Here is an 18,429-nt window from a genome sequence, read left to right on the forward strand (position 1 = left end):
TAAACATTAACTTTAGATACCAGTCAGCAATCGCAAGCAGTTTGTGTCAAAAAAAAACATTTTTAGTTAATACAAAATAACTTGAAAAAAGCTGAAAAAATAAATAAATATCTTTAATATTTGTGTATATTTCTGTAGGGTTTCATCATTCCTGTTAGCGATCTGGTGGATTTGGCTTCAGATACATTTTATTTTAATAAACATTAACTTTAGATACCAGTCAGCAATCGCAAGCAGTTTGTGTAAACTTTCTTTACTGAGTGTTTTTAGGGAATATTTGCATTTATTCACGTGCGATTGGATTAGCTACTATGTGGTGAATTGTCCTGATTTTGGCTAATACAGGACACTATGATGCACATCAGAGGGGATTTAGAAGTGGGTATAGGAAAGCCGACTGATAAAGCTGATAAAACGTGCGAATATTCCCAGCACAATGAACCAGATCTAATAGATAAACTCTAAAGCTAAAGAGCAATACTGGCCATTAGCACAAAACTAAAAGCTATCTTGGCAATTGCAAAATAAGTTAATTGCCCATTAGGCACAATGAAACTTGTGTCGAAATAACAACTTAGTATCTCAAAACAAGGAATTATTATGTCGATATAACGAGATAATTTTTTTTTTTTTTCCCACACCAAATAACGAGTTACGTCAAAATAATGACTTAGTATCTCGAAATAAGGACTTATGTCGAAATAACCAGTTAGTATCTCGAAATAACGAGTTATGTCGAAATAACGACTTAATATCTCGAAATAACGAGTTATTATGTCGAAATAACGACTTAATATCTCGAAATAAAGAGTTATGTCGAAATAACAGATAAATTTTCTTTTTTTTTTCTCCCCTCCACTATAGGTTTTCTTTTTCTCCCCACCATGCGGTTCAGGGCTTCCTAATTTTAGTACTTATATAAAATAAAAATGAGAAATGTTGTTTTAATATTGTATGTTATTTTGTTTAATAATAAAAAAAAAAACATAATTTTTGAAAAAATAACTTTTTATATTATTTTTAAAAATATTTTTAGGTTTTATTTATTTTTGTTTTAGTAATTTTAGTGCTTAAATATATAAATATAAAATTAGAAATGTTGCTTTGTTAATGGAAATACAATACATTACAATTCATTACAATTCATTACATGTGTATATTACATATAAAGTTAGAAATTTTGCTTTGGCAGCTAACTGAAATAGAATATAATTAAGGTTAAATTAAGGTTAAATATTTCTTCTAATACTTTTGTTTTATTTTACTTTTACAGAAAAAAAGATTTTTAATGATTTTACTTGCTTTGTAACATTTGTGCCACATCTCAATGCGTGATTTATGGACAAACAATAAAACAAGATATAATAACCAATAAAGTGCAATAATTCATCTCGATATTTATTTGAAACCGTATTGATCAGGTTACAGTCTGAATCCATCTCAACAAATGCGAGAAAACAGAAATCAGCTTACAATAATGTTTTAATATAAAACAAACTGAATATTAAAGATCAGCAACAGGGATCTGAACCCTTAACAATGATAGAAAACATCATTTATGCTATTCGTAAACAACATGATTTGTCAAGTCTGTAAAAGCAGCCTGTTGATCAGTCGCCCGTCTGGAAGCACATGGGTTCAGACAGCAATCTGACGGCGCCATCGTCTTCCTGCATGTGATCCAGTCTCGTCTCGCTCCTCTCTTCCTCGTCCTCCTCTTCTCTCATCTGCTCACGTTCTTCATCCTGCTGCGCCTGGCCGTCATTATCCTCACCCTCCTCTTCGGTTTCTCCACGTTCGTCAGGCTCCGCGGCGGGAGATCCGTCTCCTGTGTCTGTGGAAAGAACAAAAGATGTTTTGTTGAGGTTGTAATGACTCTTTAATTCCACTAGTTAGAGATAGTTCACCCAAAAAATGATGAAAAATAAAGTCACTTAAATTTTGGATGGCTTCAGGGTAAGTAAACTAACAGCCAATTTTTATTTTTTGGGTGAACTATACCTGTACCGTGTGTGTGTGTGTTTTTACCCTGGCTGCTGTTGTCCCGTCCCGGCGTCCCGTCTGCACCCTGCCCGGCCCCCGCCAGCGGGCACCTGTGGTCTCTGTAGTATTTCTGGCGGGTGAAGCCCTTGTTGCAGGCGGTGCAGCGGAAGCGGTAGTTGTCGGTGTGTGAGCGCTGATGCTCCAGCATGTGAGCGCGACGACTGAACGATTTCTGACAGAACTGACACTTGTACGGCTTTATACCTGCGGAAGAGAGAGAGATTATACTTACTGTATGTTCGCTTTATACATTATTATACAGCTTCACATTACTACACACACACACACATTAAAAAAAAAAAAAAATAGTAAGAGCATCTCTGCCTAGTTTTGCAGTAAAAGAATCAAAATGTCCATTTAAACAAGATAAACAAGCTAGTAAGGTTTGTTGTCATGAAAATTGTTATTGTTATATATATATATATATATATATATATATATATATATATATAGTATAATGTTATATATAATGTTTTAATAATATTATATGTGTGTGTGTATATATATATATATATATATATATATATATATAAATCATGTTTTACTAATAAATATATACACACACATATAACATGTATATTACATATTATATTTAATTTTTAATAATAATAATATATATATATATATATATATATATATATATGTGTGTGTCTATATATATATATATGTATATAAATCATGTTTTCTAATAAATATATACACACACATATAACATGTATATTACATATTATATTATATTTAATTTTTAATACTTTTTTAAACAAATATAATATAACAAAATATAACAAAAGCTGCGGACCGCTCACCACCAGATGTCGCTACCACTGACTGTTTCACCACACCCTGGACTACATTCCCCATCAGCCATTGCACTTCACCCACGTCCAATCAGAGACACTATTTAAACCCCGGTCTTCCTGTTTCGCACTGCCGAGTATTGGATTGTTCTCCGTTCTCCTGTGTCTAGTTTTCTGGTTTTGCCTAGTTTCCTCGTTTAGTCTGTCTCGCCGCCTGCCTTTTGTTACTCTCGCCTGACTGACCATTCTCCTTCCTCGCCCACTGGATTACGTTTGCCGTGGATTGACCCTCGCCTGTATTACGGATCACTCTCTCTGTCTTGCGGTCTATACACCTGTCTGCCATTATCTGACCCTGCCTGCCTTGACCATGTCTTTGTCTCGTCCCTCGAATAAAAGTTTGCACATGGATCCACTCGCCTCTCGTCTCACTCCCTCTGTAACAATTGTACACAATATAAAACTAACTAAAGCTAAATAGAAATAAAAAACAAAAGCACATGAAATTATTAAAACAAACTAAAGTTATTAAATTAAAACTATAATATACCATACTAACAGTAAATGAATAATAACTAAAGTAACTAAAGATAAATCTTTTTGTTTTCTTAAACAAAAGTTAAAATAAAATTATAAAATATTGAAAATTATAAATAAATTATTTAATTATTTGAAAATTAATATATAAAATTATTGAATTATTATTGAATTCTTTAAAAATAAATTAAAAATAACAAAATAAACAAAATATTACATGAAAAATTTAACTTAAAAATGTGTAGCTGAAAAACTAAAATTACTAAAACTATAATAAAAGTAACTAAAAAAAAACAAAACTGTAATATGGTATACAGTAAATGAATAATACTAAAATTATGAATAAATACTATAATAGTGTATAAGTAATACTAAAACTATTAAAATCATCAACAGTCAACATCAGATGTAAAACTGAAGTACTAAAGTTCACCTGAATGTGAGAGAATGTGAGCTTTGAGTTTGTCGGGTCTGTTGAACTCTTTGGTGCAGCCCACATGAGTCCTGCCACAGGAAAAACACAGAAATCACCAAACGCACTCACATCACACGGCTGTTTCTCCCGGTCTCACGCTGTCGCTCACCTGAAGGGACACTTGTACTTCTTGAAGGGTTCGTGGATCAGCATGTGTCTCTTTACTTTGTCCTTTCTGTTGAACGTGGCCTCACAGACGGAGCATTTATACGGCTTCTCTCCTGCAAAACAACACAAGCTCACTTTACATCACTGATATAAATCACACACTACATCAATTCAGTTTATCGCTCAATCAAAGCAGATTTATTGACTTATTAGGTTGACTTGAGAAAGCTACTTAAGCTTTTTATTATTCTTCTTCTTAGCCAAATTTCTGAACGCTTCTCCTCCTAGAGCTTTCAAGCTAGAACCACCAAACTCAGCCCAGATCTTCAGACTGATCTGACTCGGGTTGCTGTCTCTTTTCTAACTGATCCGATTTATAGTTTTCATAAAATTAAAGATTAAAAATCATAAAAATCCCACAGATTTACATTGACGGAATGTTCAAATGAGCAACACTATTCAAACTTAAACTCCCAGAATCCCTTTAGACTAAATCCAGACGTCCCTTCTATGTACTGTATTTCTAATCCACTCAAACTTCCATTCTAATATTTCTAATCTATTTATCTAGCTAGACAAGCCTAGCAACTAGAATCATGCTAGTAACATGCTAATCATGCTAGCGACATGTTAATAACTTGCTAAGCATGCTAACAACATGCTATTAACATGCTAATCATGCTAGTAGCTTGCTAATTGTGCTAGAATCATACTAGTAACATGTTAATCATGCTAGAAACGTTAGCATATTAATAACTAGCTAATCATGCTACCAACATGCTAATCATGCTAATAACATGCTAATCATGCTTGAATCATGCTAGTAACTTGGTAATCATGCTAGAAACATGTTAACGTCATGTTAATAACTTACATGCTAATCATTCTAGAATCATGCTAGTAACTTCATCATGCTTGAAACAAACATGCTAGTAACTTGTTAATTGTGCTAGAATCATGCTACTAACATGCTAATTATGCTAGAAACATGTTAGCCACATGTTAATAACTTGCGAATCATGCTAGCAACATGCTAATATTGCAAGAAACATGCTACCTACTTGCTAATCATGCTAGAAACATGTTAGTAACATGCTAATCATGCTAGAAGTAGACTAGCAACATGGTACCAACTTGCTAATTATGCTAAAACATGCTAACAACTTGCTAATCATGCTAGCAACATGGTAACAACTTGCTAATTATGCTAAAACATGCTAGCAAAATGCTAACCATACTAAAAGTAGATTAGCAACATGCTAACAACTTGCTAATTATGCTAAAACATGCTAACAACTTGCTAATCATGCTAGCAACATGCTAGTAATATGCTAATCATGCAAGAAACATGTTAGTAACATGTTAATTGTGCTAGAATCATGCTAGTAACATGCTAATTATGCTAGAAACATGTTAGCCACATGTTAATAACTTGCTAATCATGCTAACAACATGCTAATCATGCAAGAAACATGCTACCTACTTGCTAATCATGCTAGAAACATGTTAGTAACATGCTAATCATGCTAGAAGTAGACTAGCAACATGGTAACAACTTGTTAATTATGCTAAAACATGCTAACAACTTGCTAATCATGCTAACAACATGGTAACAACTTGCTAATTATGCTAAAACATGCTAGCAAAATGCTAACCATACTAAAAGTAGATTAGCAACATGCTAACAACTTGCTAATCATGCTAGCAACATGCTAGTAACATGCTAATCATGCAAGAATCATGCTAGTAACATGCTAATTATGCTAGAAACATGTTAGCAACATGTTAATAACTTGCTAATCATGCTAACAACATGCTAATCATGCCAAAAACATGCTAGTAACATGTTAACAACTTGTTAATCATTCTAGAAACATGCTAGCAACCTGTTAATCATGCTAAAAACATGCTACCAACTTGCTAATCATGCTAGAAACATGTTAGTAACATGCTAATCATGTTAGAAACAGACTAGCAACATGCTAACAATTTGCTAATTATGTTAAAACATGCTAACAGCTATGCTAATCATGCTAACAACATGCTAGTAACATGCTAATCATGCTAGAAACAGACTAGCAACATGCTAGTAACTTGCTGATGTTAGAATCATACTAACATGTTAATTATCTATATATCTATCTATCTGAAAGACTGCATTCAAACTTTAACCTTTTAAAACTAGTTTAAACTTGAAACTATTTCAAACTGAAAACCATCAAACTTAAAACTTTTTAAAACTTTTCAAACTTTCTGGTCTAGCTTTCTCAAGCCAACTTAAAGTTTGTCTTGACAAACTTTTTTTATTTAACAATAACAGACTTAAATCTTTTAAGACGCTTAATAAACTCAACTATATGACAGTTAAACTGTATTTAGGAGTAGAGGACATAAAGCGTGCGGTACCTGAGTGGATCTTTGTGTGTAGTTTGAGGTAGTGCTCGGTTTTGAAGAACTTTTTACAGATCTGACATTTGAATTTGCCTCCGACGCCGTGAGTGGAGAGATGCCTGCGGAAATACCTCTCGCATGGAAACACCTGACAGACACAAACTTTAATTCTTTAATCATTTTCCTTAATTCAAAATTGAAACTGAAATACAAGAAAATATGTATATGTGATGTAAAATGTAAAAAAAAAATTTAATGAAAATTCGAACATAAGTTTAAGCTGTGGAAACAAAAGTACTAAAAGTATTAAAAATAGAAATAAAATGTAATAAAACTGAAATAAATTAAAGCTAAATAGAAATATATATATTTTTAAATAATAATAAAAACTAATACAAATGCCAAAAGCTCATAAAAAAATTACTAAAACTTAAACTAAAATAAAAGTGAAAATATAAAAAAAGCTATAATACTTAAACTATTAAATAAGAAAATTAATAGAAAATGAGAAATGTTGCCTTGACAACTAACTGAAATAAAAATAACTTAAAGCTAAATAGAAATAAAAAAGAAAAAAGCTAAAAGGAAACTATTAAAATTACTATTTTAAAATGACCAAAACTGTAATTTAAAATAAAAGCTGAAAATACAAATAAAATGAATTAAAAGAAATGTTGCCTTTTATTTAAAACTTAAATATAAAGAAAGCTAAATAGAAATATTAAACAAAAACTAAAAAAAAAACTTAGCATTTGTAATAAATAAATAAATAAGTAATAATGATGAAAATGTAAACAACAAAAATGCTAAAACTTACTTAAATTAAAATAAAAAAGAGAAGAAAGAATCTATATATATATATAATAAAAGCTGAAACAAAATATTAACAAATATTATAATTTTACATGTGACCCTGGTCCACAAAATCAGTCATAAGGGTCGATTTATTCTGAATAAATAAGCTTTCCATTGATGTATGGTTTGTTATGATATGACAATATTTGGCCGAGATACAACTATTTGAAAATCTGGGGGTGCAAAAAAATCTAAATATTGAGAAAATGCCTTCAAAGTTGTCCAAATGAAGTTCTTAGCAATGCATATTACTAATCCAAAATTTTGATATATTTACGGTAGGAAAGGTAGGTACAAAATATTTTCATGGAACATGATCTTTACTTAATATCCTAATGAATTTTTGGCATAAAAGAAAAATTGATCATTTTGACTCAATGTTTTGTTGGCTATTGCTACAAATATACCTATGACTGGTTTTGTGGTCCAGGGTCACACAGTAATAATACTGAAATAACACTGACCTTCTGGCAGTGTGGACAGGGGTAGTTGTGTGTGGCGTTCAGCAGGTGTTGTTCCAGTGCTTCCTGTGTGGAATATTTACTCTGACACTTCATACATCTGAACACAAAAACAACAACATTTTTAGATCTGAGCAGAATTGCATCTCTTAGTCTCATCACTGTGACCTGCAGTAGTTTGTTAGTGATTGTGTGTGTGTGACCTGTAGTAGTTGGTCTCTTTGCGCTGGTTCTGCTGCGGACAGAAGCTGTGTGAGTACTGGTGAAGGCCGAGATCAAAGAGTGACAGGAAGACTTTACTGCACTGGTGACAGCGGTACGTCAACTGCTCCTGGTGTGTGTGGATGTGCTCCAAAAACTGATCCAGCTTCTGAAATGTCTGAGAGCAGCTCTTCACCACACAGCGGTACACCTGACAACAACTTCACAGAGTTAGACACCACTGACCATCGCACACCGAGAGAGGATGTAGGTAATGCTGAAGTAATGGCAGACGCATCGCGAATTTTCATAACAGTAATATGGTAGTCTGGCATTTCCATCTGGTAAAGACAAAAATATTCGGAGACAAGCAATATTAACTTCTCCAAAGCTGTTCAGTCGCAGTACAAGCAGGGTGATCAGTAGTCCCGCCCCTCCTCCACTCTGATTGGTTAGCTGACTAGAAAGTGACAGTGATAAACGCAGCGTTTTACTCAAAGTTAAACATTTTTTTGAGAGAAAAACGCCTGGACGTTCAGCGCTCAGCACGCTTCTGGCGTTTTAAAAAACACGGCGCTCCCATTGAGAACAACTGAAAAAGTATGTCAGCCTCAGAAAAAACACTTTGGTGGACACTCAACCTTAATAATTTTAGTTAATGTTCATTTCAACATTTAATAGTCCATTATTAAAATAAAAGTTAACATGCTGACATGAACTAGCAATGAACAGTTTTATTTTTATTACCCAGCCTTTAAAAATGAATAAATACTGTAACAAATGTCACTTTTTAACAATTTAATATGTCCTTGATGAATAAAACTATTGATTTCTTTCAAACAAAAAAAGCCCCTTAATGAACCCAAACTAAATATGTAACTTATATAGTTGATTTATCTCATTTTAAGGATGTTTAGATATTTTCACAGGAAACACAACTGTAAGAATAAATTTCGGCACTGCTCTTGCTTCTACAACAGTGTTTTAGTGCCACGTTAAAAAAAATCTAAGATTACCAGATTTATACTAGTAGTAGTTTGACTTTATTCTCATAGTATTTCGACATTATTGTTGTAGTATTTTGACTTTATTCTCGTAATATTTCGACTTTACTCTCGTAGTATTTTGACTTTTTCCCCATAATATTTAGACTTTATTCTCACCTTTATTCTTGTAGCATTTCGATTTTTTTCTCGTAGTATTTGGACTTTATTCTCGTAGTATTTTGACTTTTTTACCATAGTATTTTGACTTTTTTCCTGTAGTATTTCGACTTTATTCTCGTAGTATTTCAACTTTTTTCCCATAATATTTAGACTTTATTCTCAGCTTTATTCTTGTAGTATTTCAACTTTTTCATAGTATTTCGACTTTATTCTCGTAATATTTCGATTTTATTCTTGTAGTATTTCGACTTTATTCTCGTAGTATTTCGACTTTTTTCCCATAATATTTCGACTTTATTCTCACCTTTATTCTTGTAGTATTTCAACTTTATTTTCATAGTATTTCGACTTTATTCTCGTAGTATTTTGACTTTATTCTTGTAATATTTCGACTTTGTTCTCGTAGTATTTCGACTTTTTTCCCATAATATTTAGATTTTATTCTCACCTTTATTCTTGTAGCATTTCGATTTTATTCTTGTAATATTTTGACCTTATTCTCGTAGTATTTCGACTTTATTCCCATAGTATTTCGATTTTATTCTTGTAGTATTTTGACTTTATTCTCGTAGTATTTCGACTTTTTTCCCATAATATTTAGACTTTATTCTCACCTTTATTCTTGTAGCATTTCGATTTTATTCTCATAATATTTTGACTTTACTCCCATAGTATTTCGATTTTATTCTTGTAGTATTTCGACTTTATTCTCGTAGTATTTCGACTTTTGACTTTCGTTATTTCAACTTTATTCCCATAGTATTTTGACTTTATTCTCGACTTTATTATGTTGGCTCTTGATGATTTGCTATTTTTTTTCGCTTGCGATAAAAGCGTCTGCTAAATGAATAAATGTAAATGTATATTTTGTTGTGATAACAGTCTGTGTTCGTACCTGTTCGTTCTTGTGCTGCGTCATGTGAGACTTCAACTGAAAGTAAGTGCTGAATTTGGCCGAGCAGAACTGGCACTGATACGAGCTGTCGATGAGGATGATCTGCTTGTTCTGGTTCGCCCCGCTGCTCTGTTTCCCTTCTACCGAACCCTGCGTCTCCTGGACCTCAGTGTCCTGCTCTTCAATGGCTGGAGACGAAACCAGATGATCTTTAGGTTGGTAATCTAAAGAAACATCACCAGGATTAAAGGAATAGTTTATCCAAAAGTAAAAATTTGATGAAAATGTACTTATTGATTCTTCATCAGATTTGGAAAAATGTAGCATTTCATCACTTGCTCACCAATGGATGTGAATGGGTGCCATCAAAATGCATTTGATTGATTTGTTTCTTAGAAACACGCAGCTTTTGTCTTCTCAAGATGTTAACTGATGGACTGGAGTGGTGTGGATTACTTGTGGATTACTGTGATGTTTTTATCAGCTGTTTGGACTCTCATTCTGACGGCACCCATTCACATCCATTGGTGAGCAAGAGATGTAATGCTACATTTTTACAAATCTGATGAAGAAACAAACTCATCTACATCAAGGATGGCCTGAGGGTGCGTACATTCAGCTAATTTAAATTTTTTGGGTGAACTTTTTCATTAACTGTCTCACCTTGGTCTTGCCTGTCTTCCTCCGTCTGCTGTGAGTTTTCATCACTATTAAGAGGAAGCACACGTACGGTGATGGGCATCCTGGATGCAGTGCTGTGAACTCCAGCGGGCCAGACCTTGTGTGTCTGCATGTGTTTCTTCACGTTGGACTTCTGAGCGAAGGCACGGCCGCACACGATACACTGAAAGGGCTTTTCACCCGTGTGACTGCAGATTTAGATGCCAGACAAAGTTTTAAATGCCAAGTTTGTGTTCTTGTGCATGATTTATGCATGGGCTTTTCTAATTTTGCATCAAAACAATTTATTGTTTGAATTTTGAGAGCCTCTGAACAAAACATCTCATATGAATAATCTCTTTTACCTTCTAATATGCTGCTGGAGGTCGAAGTTCTTGGTAAACACTTTGTCACAGTAATTGCACTTGAGCTTCTGGGCTTTTCCTTTAGTTTGGCCTGCTGGAACAAAATAGTTTTTTTTTAACTTCTAAAAGTTCTTTCAGTCGCTGTTCTTGAAATTGTAAGTCACATTATATGTGATACGGTTCAAAAGTTTGGGGTTGATAAAACGTTCTAATGTTTTTTTAAATACTTCTGCTCATTTATTTGACCAAAAATACAGTAAAACCAGTAAAACTGTAAAATATTATTACAATTTAAAAATAGATAAAAATGTTTTCTCAGACAAACTTTAAGTTAGCTTGAGAAAGCCGGACCAAAATGTTTAAAAAGTTTTTAAAAAGTTTAAAAAGTTTGATGGTTTTCAGTCTGAAACAATTTGAAGTTTAAAGTAGTTTTAAAGCTTAAATCTTGAATGTTTTGAAGGCAATACAGTCTGTCAGATAGATTGCATGTTTCTAGCATGTTGCTAACATTGTCATCTCATGATTAGCATGTAATTACATGATTAGCCTATTTCTAGCATGATTAGCATGTTACTAGAATGTTGCTAGCATGTTTTAGCATGATCAGCAAGTTGCTAGCATGTTTCTGGAATGATTAGCACACTGCTGCCATGTTTCTAGCATGATTAGCATGTTACTAGCATGTTGCTAACATTATCTCATGATTAGCATGTTTCTAGCATGATTAGCATGTTACTAGCATGTTGCTAACATTATCTCATGATTAGCATGTTTCTAGCATGATTAGCATGTTACTAGCATGTTGCTAACATTATCTCATGATTAGCATGTTTCTAGCATGATTACCATGCTACTAGAATGTTGCTAGCATGTTTTAACATGATTAGCAAATTGCTAGCATGTTGCTAACATGTTTCTAGAATGATTAGCATGCTGCTGCCACATTTCTTACATGGTTAGCATGTTACTAGCATGCTGCTAGCATATTTAGCAAGTTACTGGAATGTTGCTAGCATGATCCTAGCATGATTAGCATGTTTTTAGTACGATTAAGATGCTACTATTGTGTTGTTAACATTTCTAGCATTATTAGCAAATAACTAACATGTTGGTAGCATTATTCTAGCATAATTAACAAGTTACTAGCATGTTTCTAGCATGATTAGCATGTTACTAGCATGCTGTTACCATGATTAGCCAGTTAACGTGTTATTAACATGATTAGCATGTTACAGGCATGTTGTTAACATGTTTCTAGCATGATTAACATGTTGTTATCATGATTATCAAGTTACTAGCATGTTGTTAACATTATTCTAGCATGATTAGCATGTTTGTTAGCATTATTAACATGTTGTTAACATGCTGTTGACATGATTCTAGTATGATTGTTAAATTACTAGCATGATGTTTCTAGCATGATTAGCATGGTACTAGCATGTTGTTAACATTATTCTAGCATGATTAGCATGTTGTTAGCATGATTAGCAAGTTACTAGCATGTTGTTAACATTATTCTAGCATGATTAGCATGTTGTTAGCATTATTAGCAAGTTACTAGCATGCTGTTAGCATGATTCTAGTATGATTAGCAAGTTACTAGCATGTTTCTAGCATGATTAGCATGGTACTAGCATGTTGTTAACATTATTCTAGCATGATTAGCATGTTGTTAGCATGATTAGCAAGTTACTAGCATGCTGTTAGCATGTTTCTAGCATGATTAGCATGTTACTAGCATTACAATCATGTTACCATGATTGTACGTTTAAATCTGACTTTCTCAAGCCAACTTAACAACTGTTTTCTATGAAAATATTTATTTTTCAGGATTCTTTTATGCACAGAAAGTTCAAAAGAACAGCATTTATTTGAAATAAAAATCTTTTGTAACAATATAAATGTCTTTACTGTCACTTTTGATCAATTTAATGCATCCTTGATGAATATAACTATTGATTTCCTTAAAAAAAAATCTTACTGACCCCAAACTTTGAAAAGCAATACTCAAATACATAAGCAGGCTTGTTGGTGCAGATGATGTACAGATGCTGTAAAGTACCATCCTGTGTTTTCTTGGAGGTTCTGGCTCTCTTAGGGATGATGACCTTGTCATATTCGCCCAGCTCGGAGAGGTTTGCGCTGATGGTGCACGTCTTGTTTTTGTTGGTCTGTTTTCCTGGGCTGTAAACCGGAGCGGCGCTGAACACCTGACCCTCCACACACTGACTGGGGACCTGCCAAACACGGACAAATCAGCTGATTAAATGTACATTAAACAGCCAAACCTGCATCAGTAAATACAGAATATATATGCTAATTTATTATCAGAAAAGCCATTGATTTAATAATAATTAAATATTATATATTAGTGCTGGACAATATCTGGCATCCAAAATAAAGTTTTTGTGTACATAATATATGTGTGTGTACTGTGTATATTTATTATGTATATATAAATACACATGCATGCATGTATATATTCATGTATATATATATATTCTAAGAAAAACATGTTTTTATATATTAAATATATTTATTTATAATAGAAATTATATGAATATAAATAAATGTAAATATTCTCAAAATATATCCTGTATTTGTGTGCCTTTATATATACATAATAAATATACACAATACAAACACATATATTATATAAACAAAACTTTTATTTTGAATGAAATTAATCGCAATAAATCATTGCCCAGCACTATTATTTATAATTCGCACAAAAAACTTTTTACATATATATATATATATATAGAGAGAGAGAGAGAGAGAATTTAAAATTAAAAATTAAAAATGTTTTTTTTTTTTTTTATATTAAAATAGAGCTAAATTGGAAAAAAATAAATATTAGATGAAAAAATGAAATAAAACTAGAAATGTTTTTGGTAACCAACTGACATAAAAAAGTGTAAGCTGAAGTAATAAAATTACTAAAATTAAAATAAAAAAGCGAAATAAAAATATATATTAAAAAACAAAAACTAATAAAAATAACAAAAGCACACAAAATTACTTTAAACTTAAAGCGAAATTTAAATGACAAATGAAAATATACAAAAAGCTAATTCAAAATATTAATACATATTATAATAGTATATAAATACAACATAACACAGCCTATTAAAAATAAAAAATAACAATATTACTAAGCCTTAAAATACTGAAAATATAAAAACAAAAGAACATTCAAGATATTAATAATTACTATAACAGCATATTTTCTATTATAAGATCTATTATAACAAATAAACACACACACAACAAAATTACTACACTTAAAATTAAAACGGAAACTGATAATAAAATAAATTAATTCAAAATTTGAATAAATACTATAATTGTATATAAATAATACTAAAATAACACTGCCTAAATAACCCTAAATATATATCTTATCTATCTATCTATCTATCTATATAATTAAATGTATAATTATAATTTAAATATATATATAAATAACCTTAAAATACTGAAAATACAAAAATAAAAGAAAACTCAAGATATTAATAATTACTATAATAGTATAACAAAATTACTAAACCTTAAAATACTGAAAATATAAAAAAAGGAAAATTCAAGATAAGAATATTACTATAATTGTATATTTTCTATTATAACATTTATTATAACAAATAAACACACACACAACAACAAAATACCAAATTACTACACTTAAAATAGAAACTGAAAATAAATCTAATTAATTCAAAATATGAATAAACACTATAATTGTATATAAATAATACTAAAATAGCACGGCCTAAATGACCCTAATTATACTACATTTATATATATATATATATATATTTATATAATACTGAAAATATAAAAAAAAAATTCAGGATATTAATAATTACTATAAATGTATACTTTCTATTATAACATGCAAGTCTATTACATTGTTTTTAGATAATAGTATTTAGCATCTCTGTCAAACATGTACCATGTTGTTTAATATTAAGCGTATTTTAGTTTTTAAAACTGGTGAAATATGAGCATTATGTTTGTGATCATGTGTATTAATAACAGTTCCGTACCTGAATGGACTGAAATGACTGAAGCCCCAGTGCAGGCACTTCTGCAGTCCCGCCTCCGGCCATAGGGGGCAGTGTGCTGTACACCTGCACTACTGAATTACTGTGGCTGGAGGGCACCTGTGAGGAAAGGGGCGTGGCCTGTGTTTGAGGGAGGGGCTGTGGAGGTTGCTGATGGTGCTGGAGGTACGAGGTTCCCGCGTGCATACTGAGATTGCTCTGAAAACACAACCGATGTTAGAAATGGCCAATTTATTTCAAATCCTTAAAGAGGCAGTACACCAAAAAAAGAAAATATGCTATTTTAATTTTATGTATTTTAATTTTCTCACCCTCAGTCAATCCAAGATATAGATGAGTTTGTTTCTTCAACACATTTGGAGAAATGTAGCTTTAGATCACTTGCTCACCAGTGGAGTGAATGGGTGCCGTCAGAATGAGAGTCCAAAGGAAGTCTTATTATGGATTACATAAAATGTTATCTGATGTACTGGAGTGGTGTGGATTACTTGTAGATTGTTGTGATGTTTATCAGCTGTTTGGACTCTCATTTTGACAGCACCCATTCACATCCATTGGTGAGCAAGCAATCTAATGCTGCATTTCTTCAAATCTGATGAAGAAACAAACTCATACTTTCAGCAAATGTTAATTTTTAACTACTATTTAGTGTTTACCTGTGCTGATCCCTGCATGGCCGCCATCGGCTGATCCAGAGAGCTGAACGCTGATATGGCCGACATCAAAACCTCATCGCTGACCAAGACATTCCCCTGGACCAGCGTGTGTGTGAGCGGCGACTGCGGTACGGTGATGTACGTTGACACCTTGAGGATTATATAAATATAAAACAATATAAATATTGTAAATATGGTCTCCTGGTGGTTTTTCAGCAGGTGTGCTGTACCTGTCTGTTTGTGGGGAGCTGCGGTCCGGTGCTAATGGACGGGACGGAGGTGTAGGCGTTGTTTGAGGCCAGAGAGACGGTGGCCAGTGACGGCGTGTTGGACTGACACTGTTCTCTCTTGTGAGTCATGAACGCCGGCAAAGAGTTGAACTGTTTTTTACATTTCCCACACAGAAAGACATCGTCATCGTCTGCAGATATAATGATGAAAGTGTTAGAAAAATAACTTCATGAAAAAGGCAATAAAATAAAACAAATATTAAATGGAAAACTTTAAAAACTTGTTGAAGTATTACAATTACGGTTACACTTTATTTTTAAGGTATCCTTATTACAGTGTAATTATACATTTAAGTACTGAGTAATATTATTTAGCCACATGTACTTACTGTATGGTTAGGGTTAGAATTAGGGTTACTTGCCTGTATTTATAAATAATCAATTGTTTTTATTATAGTAAGTACATGTAGCGTGTAATAAGGACACCTTTAAGTGAAATGTTATAAAAATTACTAAAACAAAAATTGAAAAAATAATAAATTACAGCTAAATAGAAATAGCTATAAAAGCCAAAACTATTATAAATGACAAAATCTCATATCAAATTACTAAAACTTAAATTGAAATTAAAATCAAAGTTAAAAATGTAAAAATATATTGTTTTAAATATTTAAAAAATCATTTCTTTATTTACAATCCAAAATGAAAATTAAAAAAAAATATTATGTACAAAAACAGTGCTGTTGTGTTAACAAAAATAAATCACATAAAGTAATTTAAATAAAGTTGAAATAAAATATAAATATTGCATGGAAAACTAAAAATTTTAATTGTTGCCTTGGCAACTAACATTAATTTAAAGCTTAAATACTAAAATGGCTACAATTGAAATAAATAAATAAATAAAATATATATATATATATATATATATATACACACACACACACAATCATATATATATATATATATAACCAGAAAATTATAAAACTGGCAAAAGCGCATTGGCAAAATCACTAAAACAAACTAAAATTAAAATGAAAAATGAAAATATAAAATAAAAGCTAATTGAAAATATTAAAAATGTTATATAACAGCATAACATAATACTAAAATACACAAATACACACTTTACCTTTAACAGGCAGATTATGCATTATGTTAAATAAGTCTCACCCATTGGCTGGATGGTCGTTCCTGAGACATTCTGTGTTCCCGGATCCAAAACACCACCTTGACCGTCCAACAATGACTGGACATTAAGCACCGTCTGATTGTCCATCCCTTAATTGGGATAAATATGGTTTAATCATTAAATAAATCCATCAGTTAGTCAACAAACAGTAAAACGGTACTTTTAAATGAGCTTATATACACTATATAATCATTATGACTCACATAACACAACATTATGCAAATATTTTTTGTATAATAACACTAAACTGTTTATTAAGCACTCATTACCTATTAGTTACTTGTCTCTTAATCATTTTATATGCACATATTATATATAATTATTAGTTATTATTGAATTATAATTATTTTAACTCAATTCAGTATTTAAAATCCACATATTTATGCATTATAGAACATATGCACGATTGTCTGCTGATTATGATTTCCATATTGATGCACAGTGATATTTATGTTTAAGAGCATTTCTTTCATACTACCAAGCGTTATTATTTTAGGGAAGGAGAACTGTGGCTCGGTAAAATGTGGACACATATATAACAACTTATACCAGATAACTACTATTTTATTTACACCGAACTTGTTAGTGTATTATAGCACGATGAAAATATTTATTTCATATAATGTTGTTTAGTGGCTTTTCCAGCGATGTGTCTCTCTCCCTCCGCCATGATCCGCAGCACGAGGCTGTTATTCCAATCGCTCTTCCTCCCTCCTCTACATCAATCTCTTCTCAGGTACATTCGAGTGAATAAATCAAATTGACCGCAATCATGCGCTAATATTATTTACATATTTTTAAAAATATTCTTTTGCTATTCAGACACACTGACATTTACACGAACCGAAAGAACTGTGTACAATGTGTTTATTTGGCCTGTTCGTCACGAGCGCGCATGCATTCTCACTGTAAACATACAATAATATATTACAGCTTGTACATATGCTGGAGAAATTGAAATAAAGTGTATTAATACCTTCCAGAACCTCAAATATTGCCTGCGCCATCTTGTAGCTCCTCTGTGCATAACGCCAGCGGTGGGCGGGTCTTATTACAATCATTTACATTCAACAGAAAGTTTATTTGTTTATTTATTTAACTAGTTATTTTTATGACATCGGCATCTCATGTATGTATTGAAATCCGTACACCAATTTGTATGTTTTTTGAATATATATATATATATTTTATATTTTACACTGATTTAAAACAAAGCCTTCCCTTGTGAGTACATAAAGCAATTTTGAATTTTTTTGTAAAATTAAAGTTTAATAAACATGTAATAACATACCATAAAATATGTGATTTTATTAATCTGTGTCACTCATAACAA

At 31.9% G+C, this 18,429-nt stretch overlaps 1 protein-coding gene across 3 annotated transcripts; it reads right to left on the reverse strand.

Moving 5' to 3' along the window:
• Positions 1-1,393: 1,393 nt before the first annotated feature.
• On the reverse strand, positions 1,394-18,132 carry znf341 (zinc finger protein 341). 3 transcript variants are annotated; one of them, XM_051095703.1, is made up of 16 exons: positions 18,073-18,132; positions 17,078-17,185; positions 15,905-16,095; positions 15,675-15,824; positions 15,001-15,216; positions 13,017-13,191; positions 10,955-11,045; positions 10,593-10,798; positions 9,930-10,153; positions 7,871-8,079; positions 7,671-7,767; positions 6,367-6,499; positions 3,962-4,073; positions 3,811-3,881; positions 2,029-2,247; positions 1,394-1,834 (listed from the first exon to the last, which is right to left on the reverse strand). In XM_051095703.1, exons 1-16 carry the CDS (start codon positions 18,101-18,103, stop codon positions 1,611-1,613), a joined length of 2,457 nt encoding a protein of 818 aa, XP_050951660.1. In that variant the 5' UTR covers positions 18,104-18,132; the 3' UTR covers positions 1,394-1,610. The 3 variants fall into 3 exon arrangements, with proteins under 3 accessions (XP_050951660.1, XP_050951661.1, XP_050951659.1); XM_051095704.1 differs by having other exon boundaries at positions 9,930-10,117; positions 10,955-11,048; XM_051095702.1 differs by having other exon boundaries at positions 10,955-11,048.
• Between the last annotated feature and the right edge of the window lie 297 nt (positions 18,133-18,429).

This window comes from Labeo rohita, chromosome 23 (assembly GCF_022985175.1).
Source record: "Labeo rohita strain BAU-BD-2019 chromosome 23, IGBB_LRoh.1.0, whole genome shotgun sequence".
NCBI lineage: Eukaryota > Metazoa > Chordata > Actinopteri > Cypriniformes > Cyprinidae > Labeo > Labeo rohita.

Bases quoted from the DNA above. Each gene is read 5' to 3' on its own strand.
- znf341 (XM_051095702.1), bottom strand. From the start codon at position 18,103: ATGGCGCAGGCAATATTTGAGGTTCTGGAAG. The intron at 15,217-15,674 runs GTAAACACTAAA...TTGTGTTTTCAG, and splicing joins CCATGCAGGGATCAGCACAG to AGCAATCTCAGTATGCACGC. The intron at 7,768-7,870 runs GTCACACACACA...TTTTGTGTTCAG, and splicing joins AAAGAGACCAACTACTACAG to ATGTATGAAGTGTCAGAGTA.